Below are 22,779 nucleotides of genomic sequence, written 5' to 3'. Positions count from 1 at the left end.
GTGAAAGTGTTAATATTTTGTGAGGCCATGATTTTTTTTTTTTCCAAGTAATGCCTTAACTCTCCTGGGCATGGAGATCACTACAACTTCACAGGAGCCACTAGAATCCTAATCCACTCCTCCATAAAGGAGCTGGTGCATGTTAGAGACCTTGCGATCCTTCAGTTTGAGTGTGCCCCACAGGTGCTCAATATTGTTTAGGTCTGGAGACATGCTTGACCATTCCAGCACCTCTATCCTCAGTTTCTTTAGCAAGGTAGTGGTAGTCTTGGAAGTGTTTGGGATTGTTATGTTGGAATACTGTCCTGCGGCCCAGTTTCTGAAGGGAGGGGATCATACTCCACTTCAGTATGTCACAGTACGTGTTGGTATTCATGATTCCCTCAATGAACCGTAGCTCCCCACCACCGGCAGTACTTATGCGGCCACAAACCATGACACTCCCACCACCATGCTTGATTGTAGGTTAGACACACTTGTCTTTGTATTCCTCACGTGGTTGCTACCACTCACACTTGACACCAACTGAACCAAATAAGTTTATCTTGGTCTCATCAGACCACAGTTCCAGTAATCCATGTTCTTAGTCTGCTTGTCTTCAGTAAACAGTTAGCGGGCTTTCCTGTGTATCATCTTTGGAAGAAGCTTCCTTCTGGGGCGACAGCCATTCAGACAAATTTGATGCAATGTGCGGTGTATAGTCTGAGCACCAACTGGCTGAACCTCCAACTCTTTAACCTCTACAGCAATGTTGTCAGCCCTCGTACATCTATATGGAGAAGACAACCTCTGGATATGAAGCTGTTGCACATGCAATCAACTTCTTTGGTCGTCCATGGCGAGGCCTGTTCTGAGTGGAAGCTGTCTTGGCTCAGGATGCTGGCATTCTTATAGCCTAGGCCATCTTTATGCAGCACAACAATTCTTTTTTTCAGCTCCTTAGAGAGTTCATTTCCATTAGGTGCAGTCTTCAACTTCCAGTGACGTACGTACGTACGTACGTACGTACGTACGTACGTACGTACGTGCGTGTGTGTGTTAACCCAAATTTAACACACCTGCTCCCCATTCACGCCTGAGACCATGTAAATTGATTCACATGACCCTGAGGAGAGAAAATGGCTAATTGGGCACAATTTTGTCATTTTCACTTAGGCGTGTACTCACTTTTGTTACCAGCGGTTTGGATATTAATGGCTGTGGGTTGAGTTATTTAGCAGGCACACCATATTTACACTGTTATACAAGCTGTACACTGACTAGTGTTGTCCCATTAAAAGATGTAATACAATTTACAAAAATTTGAGGGGTACTCACTTTTGTGATATACTGCACACACACACACACACACACACACACACACACACACACACACGGCATTAGTTTGTGTTTATAGAGAACCTCTCATCAGAATTTTATACCCCAAGAAATGGGCTGCAGGTGCTCAGACAGATGAGCCAATTTTCCCTATAGCCATTCACCAGATAGAAATTTCAGCCACGTTAATGTAGTTTTGTAAAACCGCACTGTGTTGTACTGTAGAGTGCTTTGCTTAGTAAGTAACGTTACAACACAGTGAAGACATTCTGTAAGAGGAAGGGTAGCTGACCCCGTATTACTTTGCTATACTGACAGACAAGGCGAACATACCTTCCACTGCACTGTTCAGTGGAGCCATTGGTTGATCTTTTATACCCATGCTCTTTTCGTGCACAGCTTCTGGAGTAGTATTTGACAGAGGACCTGAAATGTACAAATATCAATTAGATCCATGTAAATTTTTTTTTTTCCTATTTTTATTTATTTATTTCCTTCATGGTTTAAAAGTTCTTACACTATGACCATATGGGTACACAGGTGCGTTCTTAAAAATTAACCCACTACCCACCAAAAAAAAAAAAAAAAGAATTTAACCCCTTCAGCCCCAAGCCTATTTTGACCCTAAAGACCAGGCCATTTTTTGCAATTTTGACCAGTGTCACTTTATGAGGTTATAACTCTGGAACGCTTCAGCAGATCCCGGTGATTCTGAGATTGTTTTTTCGTGACATATTGGGCTTTATGTTAGTGGTAAATTTAGGCCGATATTTTTTGAATTTCTTTGTGAAAAAAACGGAAATTTCGCGAAAATTTAGAAAATTTTGTAATTTTCAAACTTTGAATTTTTATGCTCTAAAACCAACGAGACATATGACACAAAATAATTAATAAATAACATTTCCCACATGTCTATTTTACATCAGAACAATTTTGGGAAAAAAAAAAAAAAATTTAAGGAAGTTATAGGGGTTCAAAGTTTATGAGCAATTTCTCATTTTTACAACAAAATTTACAAAGCCACTTTTTTTAGGGACCACATCACATTTGAAGCGATTTTGAAAGGTCTACATGACACAGAACACCCAAAAGTGACACCATTCCAAAAACGGCACCCCTCAGGCTACTCAAAACCACATTCAAGAAGGTTATTAACCCTTCAGGTGCTTCACAGTAACTAAAGCAATGTGGAAGGAAAAAATGAACATTTAACTTTTTGCAACAAAAATGTTAATTTAGCCTCAAATATTGCATATTCACAAGGGTAGCAGGATTAAATGAACCCCCAAAATTTGTTGGGCAATTTCTACTGAACACGCAGATACCTCATATGTGGCGAAAAACCACTGTTTGGGCGCACGGCAGGACTCGGAAGGGAAGGAGCGCCATTTGACTTTTTTGAACAGAAAATTAGCTGGAATCTTTATCCTCACCATGTTGCGTTTGGAGAGCCCCTGAGGTGCCGAAACAGTGGAGCTCCCCCACATGTGACCCCATTTTGGAAACTAGACCCCTCATGGAATTTATCTAGATGTTTATTGAGCACTTTGAGCCTCTGGGGGTTTCACAAAAGTTAATAGAGTTGAGCCGTGAAAATAAAAAAACCCTTTTTTACCACAAAATTGTTACTTCAACCAGGTAGCTTTTTTTTTCACAAGGGTATCAGGAAAAATTGCAGCATAAAATGTATTGTGCAATTTCTCCTGAGTACGCAGATACCTCATATGTGGTGGAAATCAATTGTTTGGGCGCACAGCAGGGCTCGGAAGGCAAGGAGCGTCATTTGACGTTTCAAACGCAAAATTGTCTGGGACAATTAGCGTATTCCATGCTGTTTGGAGACCCCCTGAGGTGCCGAAACAGTGGAGCTCCCTCACATGTGACCCCATTTTGGAAACTAGACCCCCATGGCATAGAAAAAAAAAAACAGCGGAAGATGGGGGGGGGGGGGGGGCGGCAGATGGGGCGGCAGCAGATGGGGGGGCAGCGGCATATAAAGGGAGCATCTGTGATTGTGAGACGGCGGCTGGGATAGGGTGGGGGCGGATGGGAGAGGGCGCAGTGGATGCAGGAGCGGCAGAGGATGGGGGGAGGGGGCGGGTGGGGGGGATGGGTGGGAAGGGGGGAGGGGGCGGGTGGGAGGGGATGGGTGGGAAGGGGAGTGGGAGGTGAGATTGGGGATAGTTACCCTACAGGATGGATCTAGGCAGCTGGATCACAGGAGATGAAGGAGGCAGCAGATCGGGGAGGGTGAGAGGTGGGGGAGGGAGCGCAGCGCAGATCACGGAGGAGACAGGTGAGCAGAGCACAGATCACAGAGGAGACAGGTGAGCAGAGCACAGATCACGGGGGTGAGAGGTGAGGGAGAGCGGACAGCAGATCACGGGGGTGACAGGTGAGGGAGCACAGATCACGGGGGTGACAGGTGAGGGAGCACAGATCACGGGGGTGACAGGTGAGGGAGCACAGATCACGGGGGTGACAGGTGAGGGAGCACAGATCACGGGGGGTGACAGGTGAGGGAGCACAGATCACGGGGGTGACAGGTGAGGGAGCACAGATCACGGGGGTGACAGAGGAGGGAGCACAGATCACGGGGGTGACAGAGGAGGGAGCACAGATCACGGGGGTGACAGAGGAGGGAGCACAGATCACGGGGGTGACAGAGGAGGGAGCACAGATCACGGCGGTGACAGGGGAGGGAGAGCACATCACGGCGGTGACAGGGGGAGGGAGAGCACATCACGGCGGTGACAGGGGGAGGGAGCGCACATCACGGCGGTGACAGGGGAGGGAGCGCACATCACGGCGGTGACAGGGGAGGGAGCGCACATCACGGCGGTGACAGGGGAGGGAGCGCACATCACGGCGGTGACAGGGGAGGGAGCGCACATCACGGCGGTGACAGGGGAGGGAGCGCACATCACGGCGGTGACAGGGGAGGGAGCGCACATCACGGCGGTGACAGGGGAGGGAGCGCACATCACGGCGGTGACAGGGGAGGGGGCGGGTAGCTGACCACGGGGGTGAGAGGTGGGGGGAGCGAGCAGCACATCACGGAGGGGAGGGGGCGAGCAGCACATCACGGAGGGGAGGGGAGGGGGCGAGCAGCACATCACGGAGGGGAGGGGAGGGGAGGGAGCGAGCAGCACATCACGGAGGGGAGGGCAGGGAGCGAGCAGCACATCACGGAGGGGAGGGGAGGGGGCGAGCAGCACATCACGGAGGAGAGGGGAGGGGGCGAGCAGCACATCACGGAGGGGAGGGGAGGGGAGGGAGCGAGCAGCACATCACGGAGGGGAGGGGAGGGGGCGAGCAGCACATCACGGAGGGGAGGGGAGGGAGCGAGCAGCACATCACGGAGGGGAGGGAGCGAGCAGCACATCACGGAGGGGAGGGGAGGGAGCGAGCAGCCATCACGGAGGGGAGGGGAGGGGGCGAGCAGCACATCACGGAGGGGAGGGGAGGGGGCGAGCAGCACATCACGGAGGGGAGGGGGCGAGCAGCACATCACGGAGGGGAGGGGAGGGAGCGAGCAGCACATCATGGAGGGGAGGGAAGGGGAGGGAGCGAGCAGACAATCACGGAGGGGAGGGAGCGAGCAGCACATCACGGAGGGGAGGGGAGGGGGCGAGCAGCACATCACGGAGGGGAGGGGAGGGGAGGAGGCGAGCAGCACATCACGGAGGGGAGGGAAGGGGAGGGGGCGAAGCAGCACATCACGGAGGGGAGGGGGCGAGCACCGATCACGAGGGGGAGGGGCCGGGCAGCAGATCGGAGGGAGCGGTGGCACTATGACAGATGGAGGAGGACAGGGTGCACGATCCCTGTCCTCCTCCATCTGTCACAGTGCCACCGCTCCCTCCGATCTGCTGCACGGAGGTGAGGGGCCGGGCAGCAGATTGGGGGGAGCGGTGGCACTGTGGCAGATGGAGGGCGGCAGCGGATCGGGAGGTGTGGGGGTGAGGGTGCGGGCAGGAGATCGGGGAGACAGGTGACAGATCGCGGTGGGCAGCGGCGGCGGCGGATCGGGACGCTTTTCATACAGTGCAATGGCAGCGCGGCAACTTCCGGGTCCCATGCTCCGGTCTCAGAACAGCATGGGACCGGAGCTTGTCGCCCTGCCATTGCACTGTGTACACTCACTGTGTGCTGGCGTGCTGCAGGGACGATGACGGGGGCGGTCACCGGCAACAGGTCCACTGTGATTGGAGAAATCGGTCACAAGACCGATCTCTCCAATCAGAGCAGTGGAGCTGGGGGAGGGTGATCCAGTGAGGTCACCCAGCTCCAGCCAATGGCCAGTGCTACAGCTGCACTGGCCAGGGCTGGAATTCAATGTTTCAGTCATTTTAAATGGCTGGAACATTACAGTGGCTGTGATTGGTTGAGCGGCGTTCGTCAGCCAATCACAGCCTCCGTAGGTCCGGGGAGGAGGCACCACCCCTCCTAAGGTCAGGAACAGGTCCCCTCCTCCCCGAATCTGCGGTTTATGTTAACCGATCGCAGTCACCGGAGGCTCCGGTGCCGCGATTCCGCCATGACGGAAAGATCCGTCCTTGGTCGTTAAGGCCCAGGGCACAAGGACGGATCTTTCCGTCCATGGTCGTGAAGGGGTTAAAGACCAAGTAAACTTTATACTTATACTCTATGCATGGCATTATCACAATAATATATATATATATATATATATATATATATATATATATATATATATATATATATATATATATATATATATATATATATATATATATATATATATATATATATATATATATATATATATAAAAAAGCATGCACCTCCTTTCCCCCCCCCCCCCCCGACTTTGATAGCCAGCCAAGATAAAGCAGATAGTTGGGGGCTAGTATTCTCAGGCTGGGGAGGCCCATGGCTATTGGGCCCCCCACCAGCCTAAAAATAGCAGCCCACAGCCCTGGAATTGTTGCACCCATTAGGTGCGCAAAGTCCGGCGCTTTACCTGGTTCTTCCAGATTGCCCTGGTACGGAAGAAATCAGGGTAAAATAATTGCTTAAAGGGAACCTGTCAGGTCCCTTATGTGTTCTAACCTAGAAGCAGAGTGATGTGTGGCCTAGTAACCCCTTTCTACCCATCCCTGTATTGTAATAGTGTGTATTATGAATGTATAAAAATATGTTTTATTAATGTGTTCCGTATGTAAATGAGCAGGGGCTCTAGCCCCCCGGGTGTCATAACGCCCTGTGGGCTTTTGCATGTTTTCCATGGTATCACGCCCCTGTGGGCGTGATACCATGGATTTACATGAGCAACGTCCCCGTCGCTCCTTGGAGTCCCAAGTGTGCACTTACCATTCCCGCAGCGTTCTTATCCGGGTGCTTGCTCTCGGCTTCAGACGCGCACTGCGGATGCTCAGAAGACTCCTGCAGTTCCGGTCATGCACTGTCTTGGCTGTTTACTTGCCAGCTTCAGACGCGCTCTGCGCATGACCGCAACCGCAGGACTCTTCTGATCATGCGCAGTGCGCGTCTGAAGCAGAGAAGCAAGCACTCGTATAAGAAAGCTGCGGGAATGGTAAATGCGCAAGCACGGGATCTGATTGAGCTGACTGTGACGTCGCTAATGTAAATCTATGGCATCACGCCCACAGGGGTGTGATACCACGGAAAGCATGCATACACCCACAGACCGATGGCAAGCCCAGGGGACTAGAGCCTATCCTATTTAGGCTATTGTGCGCACACTGCGTTCTGACTTGACAAATAAACTGCAGCGTTTTGACAACTGTAAACGCACAGTTTGACAAAAAAAAAAAAAAGAATCCAAAACGCATCCATTTTGGATGCATTTTTGACAGTGCGTTCCCCCTCTGCCCTGCTACATCCCCATAGAGCATGGCTGGATGCGAGACAGAGCCGCGCGATCAGAATGAACTCTGATGGACTTCACCCGACTTCATTGTTATTGCGTGGCTGTGTGTGTGAAGGACTCACTGGTGACCGCAAATCCCCTGAGTGACTGAAGTGAGCCACGCGATTAGCGGTGCAGTCACACAGGTTACCAGTGGCCAGCTACAGTCCTCCACCCGACACCGCAAATCACCTGAGTGACGACACCGCTGATCACTTTAGTCACTTGGGCGACTTGCTGTCACAGTTGGAGGATCCAGCGGTGGCCGTGAGTAACCTGAGCGACGTCATCGCTGATAGCGCGACTCACTTCACTTGCTGCGTGGAGCTGACAGAGCGGTCGTGGTCTGTGGCTGCTCGCTGTCAGCTTCCGATGTACCAAATCTGAAAGCATTGTGGGACCTCGTGTGGATTACATCGGACCTGGAGGGCTGTTTGTGAATTAATTAAAAGTGGTGAAAGAGGGTGAATTTTTTTTTGTCTTTTATTCCAAATAAAGAAAATAAAACACTCCCAAAAAATCCTTTATCTTACAGGTTAATCATGGACGGTGTCTCAGACGCCTGCTATGATTAACTTAGGACTTAGTGGCAGCTATGGGCTGCCATTAACTCCTTATTAACCCTATTGTCACCGCACCAGGGCAATTCGGAATGAGCTGGGTAGAGTCCCGGGACTGTCGCATCTAATAAATGCGGCAATTCCGGGCAGCTGCTGGCTAATATTTTTAGGCCTGGGGGGCTCCCCATAACGTAGGGCTCCCCATCCTGAGAATACCAGCCTTCAGCAGTGTGGCTTTACCTTAGCTGAGTATCAAAATTGGAGTGGGGGGGGGGGGGAACCACACTTTTTTTTTTAATGTATGTATTTATTTAACTGCACAATATAGACCCGCCCACCGGCAGCTGTGATTGGTTGCAGCGAGATAGTGGTCACTCAGCGTGGGGGCGCGTCTGAATGCAACCAATCATAGGCGCCGGTGGAAGCAGTGAATAGGAGATGGACTAATGAGAGGCTGGCATTTTCAAAATCTGGAGAAGCCGCTGGAGCAGTGTGACAGCTGTGCAGTGCTGCGCCGGTGATCGGTGAGTATGGAAGAGAGGGAGAAGCCGACAGACATCAATTTCAATGGGTGGAAAATGCAACCAAAACGCACAAAAGAATTGACATGCTGTTTTTTTAAACGCATCGATTTTGTCAAATATTTGGCATCCAAATCGCGGAGTTTGAAAAATCAACGTGCGCAAGGAATTTGTTGATTCTCAGACTTAGCTGGGGAAGCACAACGCATGCATTTACGCTGCAGTTTAAAACGCTGCGTAAACGCATGAAAAAACGCAACGTGCGCACACAGCCTTACATAGGCAACATGTAAGCAATAAAATGTTTTGGGTTTTTTTTACATTCATAATACACATTATTACAAAACAGGGATGGGTAGGAAGGGGTTATTAGGCCACAGATGCTGCTGCTTGTAGGTCATAACGCATATTGTACGCGACAGGTTCCCTTTAATGACAGCTGAAGTGAGGTCAATGAGTTCACCAGAGGTCAGTTCAGCTGAGGTCACACCTGGGGTACCGTTGGAACCTCAGCTGTGACTTCAGGTGAAGTCAATGAACTCAATGCTGGATTAGGCAATTTTTGCATTTTGATGTGGTTTTTTTTGCCAAGAGATGTAGATTTGGTGCAGAAATGTATGCACCCAATTACTCAATGTGCTCACATTACCTAATCCAGTATGGAATTCAATAACTTCACCTGAAGGGAGGTCACTGAGTTCACCAGAGGTCAGTTCACCTGAGGCGTACCGTGCAAACCCCAGCTGTGACGCCAGCTAAAATCAGTGGTGACACTACTCACAGCTGTGGCTCAGTGTGTCCCTGAAGCCACAGTCAGCGGTCACGTTTTCTAATGCGACCTCAGATGTAGCAGTGTCTGGATGGATTGTCGTGGGACCTAGTCTGGATTTTATCAGACCCGTAGGGGCATTTTGGTGGTTAATAAATTGGAGATAGGGTGGCTTTGGTTTTTTTTTTAAATAAAGGATTTTTCTGTGTGTTTTGTCTTTATTCCTTTTGACTTACAGGGTTAGTCATGGGGGGCTCATAGACCCCTTCCCCATTACTAACCTTGGGCTTGATGACCACTGTGATGTTTTGACAAATCACAACTGTGAATAACCCCTTATATTACCACAATTGCCACAGCTTCAGGGTGATTGAGAGGAGTTAGGTAAAGTGCCGAAATTAGCGCATCTAATAAAAATGACAATTCCAGGGCGGTTGCAGGCTGCTATTTTTTGCCTTGGGAAGGCCCAATAATCATGACCCTCTCCAGCCTGAGAATAACAGCCCCCAGCTGTCGTCTTTATCTTGAGGGGTGGGTAAACCGCAAGCCGTGTTTTTTAATTATTTAAATAATTAAAAATAAGCAGCATGGAGTCCCACATATTTCGATACACAGCCAAGATAATGCACAAAGCTGGAGGCTGCAGGTCTCTAGCCGTCTGCTTTATCTATGCTGGGTATCAAAATAAGGGGGACCCTGTGCCATTTTTTTTTTTTTTTTTTTCGAATTATTTTTTACACTCCACAACCAATCACAGACGCTGACACGCTGGCAGTGTGACTACAACCTATCACAGATGCTGTAACAGATGGTGGGCGGGGAAAGCAGTCAATATGCATAAAAGCTAATGAGCGAACCCGGAAGCAGTGTGACAGCTGCGAGGGAGACTTCGTAAGTACTATTCTCCTTGTAATGCATTTTTTTTTTTTTTTATTTTATAAAATCAACCGCAGTATTTATTGCTGTTGGTTTCAATGCAGCATTTCTGTGTAAATCATTTGCAGCAAAAATATACCATAAAAAACATTATCTCTATGTTTAGATGCCTGCTTTTAGGAATAATTTTGCACTAAAATACAACAGAAAGTTTGGTCATTTAAATATGACAAGAATATACATTTTGGGGAAAAAATATATATTAAATAATTTGCCTTTGAACTTCTTGAGCAATATTTTTTGATTATGTGGTAAATAGTCTTTCAAAACCTGAAAGTTTAACAGTCTGCCTTCTATTAACGTGTACATTACCACACAGGATGTGTGGATCTACTACAACTGACAAAGCATTAGGAAACGCTACGTTCACTTTTGTATTGAATGCTCGGTAAAAGCTTTTGTAGCACATGGCCATTTTCTATATGAATAACATTGCATGTAGCACTATTTTTCCTATGAAAATGAAGACAATAGAACAGAAGTGAACAGACACTAAAATCTAGGCAGTTTTACCTTTTTCAGAACTGGAGCGTTTCACAGAAGATTCATGCCTGGCAATTGACATGGACAATACTTTTCTAGTTGATGGGTTTTCAGATGCTGCAGAAACAGTGGCACTTGCGGTTGATATATTAGACAAATTTTTTTCCATAGACCCATATGAATTTCCCTCCTCCATGTCGGAATCATCAGAGTGAAGAGGATTGGTAAAAGATAAGGGGGCCTGAAGTGCAGGAGTGTTCTTGAGGTCAATATGACTTCCTGCTTGGGAAGCCAGAACATTGCTATTTAGTAAAGTCTTACTATCAGAATGACACATGTCTAAATGTTTATCAGCAGAGGAAGACACATTTTTACACGCCATGTGCTCTTTTCCCACAGTAGAGGAAGCGGAAAGTCCTTTTTCAAGTGGAAGATTGTCTGGTCTTGTTAGGGGATCAGAGCTTCTCCCAAGCGGCACATCTTCTAAAGATTTAGTAGATATTGAACTTCGACAGTCAACACAAGGATTGGATGATATTAATGACAGAGACTCCAAAGAACTAGACACTTGAGTTTTAGGCAATTGGTCAATTGCATAAGATGAAGCAGATTTAATTTTAAAGCCAAGTCCTCTTTGGAGACCTGTAGTGGTCTCAAAACTTTTAGGACTTTCTTGAAGAGGTACTTTCTTTATTTCTATACTTAGTTTACGTTCTATCTTCTTCTCAACAGTGGATTCTCCTTTTTCCATTGCATCACCCGACGACTTATAGTTCTCATTCATGTCTGTCGTATTTTCTGAGGATACTATATGCAAAACTGGTTTTGGATGATAACGACCACTGTCTTGCCACACTGTAGTCACAGTTGGGTAAGCAGAAGGCGGAGAGGGTGTCAGAATTGGTGGAACAGGGTGAGGCTCTGGTGGTTGCAATATTTCTTCCTTAACATCTCCTTCTACAAGGCAACTGCAAAATTAAATGCATTTTATTACATACTTGTGAAACTACTTTGTATAAACTAACATGGTCCGCTTTATTCTCGTAACGTACATGTGCAAACATTTCTCAATAGGAAAACCATTCACACACAAAAAAAAAAAAAAATTGGAGAAAATGGCTATTTGAACAGGATCCTGCCTCATCCACAATCATTTTTCAATGATCATTCAGTATCCAGTCTTTCATATTACTCTGAATATGAAGGCACCATTAACCTCCTCAGTTCTACACTCCTTCCTCATTATCCTTCGTATTCTGTGGCACCTAATGCCCGTTTCTCCAGTGCACTACCACTATGGTACTATAGATGCTTCTCCACCACAGAAATATGGTTTGGGCTGGATGTTTTTATAGATCTGCCCCTACTTACAGTTTTCTTCAAGGCACTGCAAGCCGGAGACTTGATTAATTTGGGTTGCCACTGCCCTACACAGCCCCTCACTACTCTTAGCTCTTCCTTCTTAGGCAATCTGCTCCTTGATTTCTGCAAAGATGTACATATCTAAACTGCTACAAGTAATACCAGCTTACAAGAGAGCCATTTACAGTCTGATCTTCTAGCAGAATATTATAGAGCAGTAGAAGCTGAACAGACTGATCTATAGGGTGGCCCAAAACACATGAAACATATATTTGCAAGAATGCTGTATTACCAGATTTCTACAAACAAAAAAGGGTAGCTGTATGTGATGGTTGACTTCTGCAATCACATTGGGTGCTCAAAGTGGTCACCATAAAGATTCAGACACTTGGGATTTCGGCAAACTACTGCATGAACAACTTTAGTAACAGCGTCTTCCGGGATTGCTCTACATGACATTGCACATTCTTTTCGTAGTGCAGCCAATGGAGTTTGGTTTACTCATACATCATTTAGGGTTCCTCCACAGAAGGAAGGGCCAAGTCAGGGGAATGAGATGGGAAACCATTAGTCATTGTAGGACACACTCACTCTCTCAAATTTCCAATACAATTTCCAAATGGTTTGGCGTTGCTCTTATCTGAAGCATGGCTCCTCGATTTTGACTCTTCTGGTGACCATATGGGAAATCTAGCAATTATGAAACTACATACATCTTCAGAGACAACAGAACACTACATATTGCCACTTATTTCAAAGAAAAAAAATCAACCAAATAAGTCATGTCTTCTCTGCTCAGTCACCACAACCCCTTCATATAACTGACCACTGCCCCTCCCCCATAAACTTCCTCCCCACCATCACCGAAGGAGAGCTTGCACGTCTTCTCTCAAAAGCGCACCTTACTACCTGTGCACTTGACCCCATCCCATCTCCTCCCCAACCTCACCACTATCCTTATTTCAGCCTTAACCCATCTTTTCAACTTATCTCTAACGACCGGCACCTTCCCCTCTGCCTTTAAACATGGAACAGTCACACCTATCCTAAAGAAACCTTCCCTCGATCCAACCTCTAACAGCTATCGCCCCATATTACTACTCCCGTTCGCCTCAAAACTCCTAGAACAGCATGTCCATGCTGAACTTTCCTCCCACCTCTCATCTAACTTTCTCTTTGACAACCTACAGTCCGGCTTCCATCCTCATCATTCTACCGAAACTGCCCTGACTAAAATCACAAATGACTTACTGCCAAAGCTAACAAGCACTTCTCCATACTCCTACTTCTAGACCTGTCCTCAGCCTTTGATACTGTCGACCACTCCCTCCTATTACAAATCCTCTCTACCCTTGGTGTCAGATCTTGCCCTCTCTTGGATCTCTTCATACCTTTCCAACTGCACTGTTAGTGTCTCCCACACAACCTCTTCATCCCGCCATTTCTCTGTTGGCGTCTCTCAACGCTCTGTCCTGGGGCCCTTACTGTTTTCTATCTACACATTTGGCCTAGGACAACTCAAAGTCCCATGGCTTCCAGTACCACCTATATGCCGATGACACTTCGATCTTCCTCTCTGGCCCAGATGTCACATCTCTGCTGTCCAGAATCCCGAAGTGTCTATCTGCTATATCCTCCTTTTTCTCCGCTCTCTTCCTAAAGCTCAATGTGGCCAAAACTGAACTAATCATCTTTCCTCCATCTCGCCTACAGCCTTCACCTGATCTATTACAATAAATAACACCATGCTCTCGACAGTACCCAAAGTTCGCTGCCTCGGAGTGACCTTTGACTGCCTTGTCCTTCATACCACACATCTAATCCCTCACCACCTCCTGCAGTCTTCAACTCAAAAATATTTCCAGAATCCGTCCTTTCCTCAATTCGCAATCTACAAAAATGCTAGTGCATGCCCTCATAATCTCCCGCCTCGATTACTGTAACATCCTCCTCTGTGACCTCCCTGCTAACACGCTCACCTCTCTCCAGTCCATCCTTAATTCTGCTGCCCGACTGATCCACCTCTCTCCTCAATACCACCCCGCTTTTCCTCTCTGCAAGTCCCTCCACTGGCTCCCAATCTTCCACCGTATCCAATTCAAACTACTATCACTGACCGACAAAGCTGACCATAATCTGTCTGCTCCGTATCTCTCTGAACTAATCTCCCACTACACTCCAACACGTCACCTCCGGTCCTCCCAAGATCTCCTCTAATCCTTGCTCCTTCGCTCCTCACACAACCGGACTCCAAGACTTCTCCCAAGCATCCCCAGTCTCCTGGAACTCGCTGCTTCAACACATCAGACTGCTACCCTCGCAAGCTTCAAACGGAACCTGAAAACTCATCTGTTCAGAAATGCCTATAATCTACAATGACCTCACTGCTTCACCACCGAGCGGAGCTGCCGCCCGACCACCGAGCGGAGCTGCCGCCCGATCTACACCCCACCTACTGTCTCCTCCCCAAACTCCTATAGAATGTAAGCCCGCAAGGGCAGGCCCCTCTTCCCTCTGTACTAGTCTGTGTACTGTAACTTGTATATGTATTCTGTATGTAACCCCTTCTCATGTACAGCACCATGGAATTAATGATGCTCTATAAATAAAGAAATAATAATAATAATAATAATAATAATAATAATAATAATTACAGCCTTAATTCAATTTAAGTTTTAAGAAAGGTCATAAATAGCCACTTTCACTATGCGTTTAGCATTACCTCCATTTGGCATCTGATATCAGGGTTCCTACAGTACCCAAATTTATGGCAAGGTGGTGATCGCGCGACAAAAGAAATGACAGGGCGGCATATTATCAAATCATGTGTTGCATTCACAGGGAAAACATTTTCAGATTAACTTGTTCGCAAGAAATTGATACTCCAAAGATAACTAAAGTGATCTATAGTGTGTCCACCCATATCCTATCCACCGCCATTAACTGGAGAACGGCAGCAGGTATAGGCATAGAAGTGGTGTCTAGGTATAGTAAAGTAGCCATGCGCTACGCAATGAAACCACCTATAGCGCCACCTGGAGGAAAACAACGGAGTTAGCATTTTTATCTCAAAAACGGAACGAGGTAGAGAGAAAAGTGAAATACAAAGTTGTAGGGCATCATCATTTCAATACGAATCGACAGCTTGCATACAGAAATGCTATGATTAGAACGTGTAAAACTCACAAGGCTGCGGACGTGAAGCGATACTTCATGGAGACCTTCCTACAAGTCATTGGGTATGGTGACTGCGTGGAGTGTCTCCACGCTCACCTGACCTGACCCCTTTGGACTTCTTTCCAGGTGTTGATTCGTATTGAATTGATGATGCCTTACAACTTTGTAATTCACTTTTTTTCTCTATCTCGTTCCATTTTCGAGATAAAAATACTAAGGCTATGTGCGCACTAGAAAAGTGATTTTTCTCAAGAAAATTTCTTGAGAAACTTCTGGGAGTTGAAGATTTCCGCACCTGCGGAAAAATCCGCGGTAAAAACGCATGCGGATTTATCGCAGGTTGGTCCCTACGGTTTTGCAATAAATAATATAGATAATCGATAGACAGATAATGGATAGAGAGAAAGATGGATAGATGAATAGATAGATGAGAAAGACCTATATAATGTCCCACCTCCCTGCATTTTCTAAGCTGGCACCCTTTAGTGACTTTCATGTGGCACTAAAGGGTGCTTAGCCTTGTATTTAGCCATAAAATAAATAAATAATTTAAAAAAAAAAACAAAAAAAAAAAACGACATGAGGTCCCCCCATCTTTTGTAGCCAGCTAGGGTAAAGCAGAGGGCTGCAGCCTGCAAACCACAGCTGGCAGCTTCACCTTGGCTGGAAATCCAAAACAGAGGGCACCCCACGCTGTTATTTTACATTAAATAAATAATTTAAAACAAAAAACGTGGGGTCCCCCCCAAATTCCCAAATTGCATCACCAGCAGAGGTAAAGCGGACAGCTGTGGTCTGGTATTCTCAGACTAGGGAGGTCCACTGTTATTGGACACACTCCAGCCTAAAAATAGCAGGCCGCAGCCGCCCCAGAAGTGGCGCATCCATTAGACGTGCCAATCCTGGCGCTTCGCCCCAACTCATCCCGTTGCCCTGGTGCGTTGGCAAACGAGGTAATATATGCGGTTGATGCCAGATGTGTAATGTCACCTGGCATCAAGCCCCGGGGTTGGTGAGGTCAGGCGTCTATCAGATACCCGACATCAACACCCCAGTCAGTAAGAAACAAAAAAAGTTTTATTTGAAAAAACACTCCCCAAAACATTCCCTCTTTCACCAATTTATTGAAAAGAATCAATTCCACGTCTGGCGTAATCCAATAAGGGGGGGGGGTCCCATGGCGATCCATACCATAGTCGCTGTCCCAGTCAATGAAGAACAGAATGTTCCCCATTGGCTGGGAGAGCAATGCAGTGACCTGAGCTAAGATCAATAGCCCAGGTCACTGCATGGGATGCCGAGCGCTGCTGTCGGGAGGATAGATGAGATCATTACCTGCTGTGATCTTCTCCTGTACTGCTGACGTCAGCGCTGTCACTGACTTCTATGCCCGCCGCGTTGTCATATTATATATATATATATATATATATATATATATATATATATATATATATATATATATATATATATATATATATATATATATATATATATATATACATATACATATATACATATACATATATACATATACATATATACACATACATATATAATATATATATACACATATATAATATACATATATAATATACATATATAATAAATATATATATATATATATATATATATATATATATTATATATATATATATATATATATATATTATATATATATATATATACACACACACATATATAATATATATATATACATATATATGTATACACATATATAATATATATATACACACATATATAATATATACACATATATACACATATACATATACATACATATACACACCCACCCCCACCCCCGTATATTCGGATTATAAGACGCACCCCCTACTTTCCACCAAAATTTGGGGGAACAAAAGTGCATCTTATAAAGCGAAAAATACGGTATACGTATCATGTGGATTGGCAAGAGGTGTGAGTGGGGTGGGTTCACAAACGAAAAACTACTAACAAATAAGGAATAACATTTGGAACGCCATTCTTACATATAGCTATTGAATTTTTCATGTCACTATTCACACAGCAGTTTCTGCTATTACATGTATTCCCCTTGCATAGTCACTGGTGTGCATACCTTATCTCCATATAGTGATGTTTATTTAGGTTTTTTGCACCCAGTTCAGACTTAGAATGGAGTTCCAAACGTTATTCCTCATTTGCCCCTAGAGAAATTGTCATTCAACCTGTATATAATAGCCTCAGCATTCCTCTAGATATTAACCTCTAAACAATAGTTATTTCCATATGTAAAATCTAATTCCATCAATAACCATGTTTCATGTGTAAATGGCATTTGCCCACGTGCAGCTGTGACAAAACTTCAGATCCACTTTTCAGGCAATTTCCCACAAGGCATAGGATTCTTTCAGTTGCTTCCTAGTAACAAACTCCATCAGTAAAAGTACAAGCTAATAAAGTAGCAGCTTGTCATCTGTTGCTGCAGGTTAAGTGAAAGGATATATGTATTCAAATAAGATACAATAGTACGTAATAACGAAAGCATTTCTTGTAGAATGACAGCAGCGATGCAAGTACAATTGTAGCTTGGTACAAAGAACTGAATTCAACAACACTTTGGAAGCTTCCTGGCAAAAGCCCAAAGAAAAACCCTCAAGTCTTAAGAGCGTGGGGTTTAAACATCAAACAGCTTTGGTGCCAAGCCTGTGGAATGCAGCACTTACGCCAGAAATAGACAACACTTCACTTTCTTCCAGGACGCCAAAATAGAAACATTGTGGCATTCATAACAGGAGTGTGATAATCCACTGGCACAGCCATGGAATACATGGCCTATTCTTCATAACAGATAAAGGACCATGACTCGCTAAAATAAGCAGTTATAGGCAGAATATGCTGATCAGAGTCGTAGGACTGTTCTGCAAACACAATTACTAACAGTATAAAAAAAGTTATAATATTTGCTTAAACATTTCTGTACGACTTACCTTATTTTTCGCTTTATAAGACGCACCTGATTATAAGACGCACACCCAAATTTGGTGAAGGAAAAGAGAATTTTTTTTTTAATGTTAAATGGGGTCCATCTTATAATGCCAGTGTCCGTCTAACAAATCATATAGGGTATATGTCCCTCATAGCCCCCCATCCTAAAATTAGCCCCCCTTTATCTGGATATGGCCCCCTTATATTGAATATAGCCCCCTTGTGCTGGGACACGTCCCCCTGTGCTGCCCATGGCCCCTATAAATGGTACACCTCCCCTGTGTTTGATATGGCCCCCATGTGTGCTGCCCATGGCCCCTATACAGTTAGGTCCAGAAATATTTGGACAGTGACACAATTTTCGCGAGTTGGGCTCTGCATGCCACCACATTGGATTTGAAATGAAACCTTTACAACAGAATTCAAGTGCAGATTGTAACGTTTAATTTGAAGGTTTGAACAAAAATATCTGATAGAAATTGTAGGAATTGTACACATTTCTTTACAAACACTCCACATTTTAGGAGGTCAAAAGTAATTGGACAAATAAACCAAACCCAGACAAAATATTTTTCTTTCCAATATTTTGTTGCGAATCCTTTGGAGGCAATCACTGCCTTAAGTCTGGAACCCATGGACATCACCAAACGCTGGGTTTCCTCCTTCTTAATGCTTTGCCAGGCCTTTAAAGCCGCAGCCTTCAGGTCTTGCTTGTTTGTGGGTCTTTCAGTCTTAAGTCAGGATTTGAGCAAGTGAAATGCATGCTCAATTGGGTTAAGATCTGGTGATTGACTTGGCCATTGCAGAATGTTCCACTTTTTTGCACTCATGAGCTTTGGCTGTATGCTTGGGGTCATTGTCCATCTGTACTATGAAGCGCCGTCCGATCAACTTTGCGGCATTTGGCTGAATCTGGGCTGAAAGTATATCCCGGTACACTTCAGAATTCATCCGGCTACTCTTGTCTGCTGTTATGTCATCAATAAACACAAGTGACCCAGTGCCATTGAAAGCCATGCATGCCCATGCCATCACGTTGCCTCCACCATGTTTTACAGAGGATGTGGTGTGCCTTGGATCATGTGCCGTTCCCTTTCTTCTCCAAACTTTCTTCTTCCCATCATTCTGGTACAGGTTGATCTTTGTCTCATCTGTCCATAGAATACTTTTCCAGAACTGAGCTGGCTTCATGAGGTGTTTTTCAGCAAATTTAACTCTGGCCTGTCTATTTTTGGAATTGATGAATGGTTTGCATCTAGATGTGAACCCTTTGTATTTACTTTCATGGAGTCTTCTCTTTACTGTTGACTTAGAGACAGATACACCTACTTCACTGAGAGTGTTCTGGACTTCAGTTGATGTTGTGAACGGGTTCTTCTTCACCAAAGAAAGTATGCGGCGATCATCCACCACTGTTGTCATCCGTGGACACCCAGGCCTTTTTGAGTTCCCAAGCTCACCAGTCAATTCCTTTTTTCTCAGAATGTACCCGACTGTTGATTTTGCTACTCCAAGCATGTCTGCTATCTCTCTGATGGATTTTTTCTTTTTTTTCAGCCTCAGGATGTTCTGCTTCACCTCAATTGAGAGTTCCTTAGACCGCATGTTGTCTGGTCACAGCAACAGCTTCCAAATGCAAAACCACACACCTGTAATCAACCCCAGACCTTTTAACTACTTCATTGATTACAGGTTAACGAGGGAGACGCCTTCAGAGTTAATTGCAGCCCTTAGAGTCCCTTGTCCAATTACTTTTGGTCCCTTGAAAAAGAGGAGGCTATGCATTACAGAGCTATGATTCCTAAACCCTTTCTCTGATTTGGATGTGAGAACTCTCCTATTGCAGCTGGGAGTGTGCACTTTCAGCCCATATTATATATATAATTGTATTTCTGAACATGTTTTTGTAAACAGCTAAAATAACAAAAATTGTGTCACTGTCCAAATATTTCTGGACCTAACTGTAGATGGCACACCTCCCCTGTGTTAGATATGGCCCCCATGTGTGCTGCCCATGGCCCCTATAGATGGCACACCTCCCCTGTGTTAGATTTGGCCCCCATGTGTGCTGCCCATGGCCCCTATAGATGGCACATCTCCCCTGTGTTAAATATGCCCCCCATGCTGCTGCCCATAAAATATAACACTCTTTCCTTACCTTCTCAGCGCTGTCCATCCTCGTGTCTCCCACCTCGCAGTTGAGCTCCGGCTTCCTCTACTTCCTGGTTCTTGCTGCCGGTCATGTGATCGGCACGGCAGAGTGATATCATCTCTGTGTGCCTTATCACAGACAGCAGCAGCAGGAGACCATAGATCAGCGCTGGAGGTAAGTAAAGCTTTTTTTAATTTTACTATGGGCAGCAGCACGGGGGCCATATCCAACACAGGGGGGATCATGTGCGTTTAAAGGAGGGCGCAGGCAGATATAATATGCCCTGCTGCCCCAGCCCCTCAGCGTGATGCAGTTTCAGCACCACGCTGCTGATGGACAGCGGCTGAGCATATTATTTGAGCGGGAGCAGAAGATCTAACGCTGCCGCCCCCAGCTTCACCAGCTCCCAGCACCGCTCAAGAGCGGACCTTGCAGTATTATTATATATATATAAATGTGTGTGTGTGTGTGTGTGTGTGTGTGTGTGTGTGTGTGTGTGTGTGTGTGTGTGTGTGTGTGTATGTATGTATGTATGTATATTCGGCTGATAAGACGCACCCCCTACTTTCCTTTAAAATTTGGGGGAACAAAAGTGTGTCTTATAAAGCGAAAAATACGGTACATGGGCAGGGACAAAACACTGCTACCTCTTCTGGGCGATCATATTTAAAAAGTCATCAGATCATAAAGACAACCCCAGTCCATATGCCCTAAAGAGTAACCATCATTTTAATTTCTATTTCATGGCACCAAAGCCAGAATAAAGCCAGAACATAACGAATGCCTAAATGAGCACACGCTTTCCTCAGCCAAATATTCACTTTTTTCACTAGTTGACATTTTTCAAAAGGAAATTCTGTAGACACTGCTGCAAAACCATGAGTGGACTGAAACAGAAACATGAACATGTCTGAATTCTTTAAAATCCTGATTCCACAAACTTGACTTTCACCTCTAATTGTTTGCTGCTACATCATGAAACCATGTTCTAGTTTATTTCATCTCTTCAGGCAGTAAAGTAATATTGTTCTTCCAAGCAGAGCTGCCTCGATTATCACACCACAGCAATTGCTTTTTACTACACTGCCACGAGAACTTCATTTGTAAAGCGGAGACCCAAGGTTATGGGAACAGCAGGCACACCACTTCCTATGGAAGTCATTAAAATACGGATCTGCAACTCAAGTTTAAGCCTAAAAATAGACTTAAGAACATAGGATTGGGAGATTGTAAAGTAGGTAAAAGCATCCAGCTCATAATAAAGATTCAGAAAAAAAATACTTATGATTAAGCTAAACAACAAAATATATCAATGTCCAAATCTATTAGCACAGATTCCAAAGGGCTACCTGACCCCTTTATTTACCTGCGGATTCGTGGTGGCTTTGGTGGTGGAGAATCCATTTTATCATTCTCTGAGGAATTTACTGCATTTTCAGAATTTTCTTCCTAGGAATACAGGGGAAAAAAAAAAAAAGTAGAAATCTTAAGTATTAAACACTATCTAGTTCAACCCATCACCCTTTAATGATTGGTAAGGTACTGTATTTTCCGGCGTGTAAGACGACCCCCAACTTTTCCAGTTAAAATATAGGGATATATAATATGTACTCAAGTGTAAGCCAACCTGAGTAATGTCCCCATTGTTTAGTAAAATCCCCTGCTGTAATGTCCCACGCAGTAATGAACCCATTGTTCAATAAGGCCCTCCTGCTGTAATGTCCCCATTTTATAGTAATGTGCCCTATCCTTAATGTCCAGTGCAGTAATGTCTCCATTGTTTAATCATGTCCTCCTGCTACTTCCCTTCTGTCCCCTATGTGCAGTTGTTTACACACAATAAAAGGTATTCTCACCTCTCCTCTATGCCCGTGCTGCCTCCAGCTGTTTCTTGCAGTCTGCACACTGCACACAGACTCCCCCTTTTGATAGCGTGAACGGAGCGGCCGCTGCAGGATGTTGTCATGGCTTTACTACAGTTGAATACTTTACGGCGCCACAAAGCATTCAACTGCAGTAAAGCGTGTCCAATACACAGGGCCGCCGCTGCTGTCAGCGGTTTACTTCAGTTGAATGCTTTGTGGCGCCGTAAAGCAATCAACTGTAGTAAAGCCATAACGACATCCTGCAGCGGATGATGGCAAATGAACGCTGCAGCCAATTATGTGCGATTGAGATTAGTTGTTGGTTGCAGCAGTTAAGTGACTGTCACATCATCACTTTTGCATCGCAGGGGTGTGCAGACAAAGCTCATTTCTTTATTTTACTGAGATTTTGCCAGAAGACTTATTTCAAAACTTTTCCATAACAAATAACTACATTAAAACAGCAATATACTTGTATTTGAGTTCTTTTACATACCAAGTCATCCCCAATCTTCCTAGACTCATTTTCATACACTTCCAGCTGCTTCTGAAATAGCTGAGATATGGCACGGTGTACAAGCTCATACTGTTCCTACACAGAAAAAAAAAAAAAAATTAAAAAAAGGGAATTAGGCCCGTTACACTACGTTCAGTTGTCTTTTCACAGCTTACGTCTGAACCCTTCCCCTCCAGCCCCCAAAATGGGATTCTGACATATGTGCTGCCGAGAGGGCCACCGACTATAGAGATAGCGTGAGCTCTATTGTACACGTATACAGGCA

The 22,779-nt window shown here is 45.2% G+C and overlaps 1 protein-coding gene across 2 annotated transcripts in view; it reads right to left on the bottom strand.

Annotated features, from left to right (window-relative positions):
* PTPN12 (protein tyrosine phosphatase non-receptor type 12) overlaps positions 1-22,779 on the bottom strand; it is a 101,153-nt gene that overhangs the window by 7,807 nt on the left and 70,567 nt on the right. For both annotated transcript variants that reach the window (XM_075342576.1, XM_075342577.1), the window contains 4 exons: positions 22,494-22,589; positions 21,499-21,581; positions 10,508-11,445; positions 1,651-1,743 (listed from right to left, as the gene is read on the bottom strand). In XM_075342576.1, the coding sequence (XP_075198691.1) occupies positions 1,651-1,743; positions 10,508-11,445; positions 21,499-21,581; positions 22,494-22,589 (1,210 nt within the window). The remainder of the gene's footprint in view (positions 1-1,650; positions 1,744-10,507; positions 11,446-21,498; positions 21,582-22,493; positions 22,590-22,779) is intronic.

The sequence above is a fragment of the Anomaloglossus baeobatrachus genome, chromosome 4, assembly GCF_048569485.1.
Source record: "Anomaloglossus baeobatrachus isolate aAnoBae1 chromosome 4, aAnoBae1.hap1, whole genome shotgun sequence".
Taxonomy (NCBI): domain Eukaryota; kingdom Metazoa; phylum Chordata; class Amphibia; order Anura; family Aromobatidae; genus Anomaloglossus; species Anomaloglossus baeobatrachus.
Note: the sequence above shows the minus strand (reverse complement) of the source record. Positions and strands in the feature narration are given on the sequence as shown.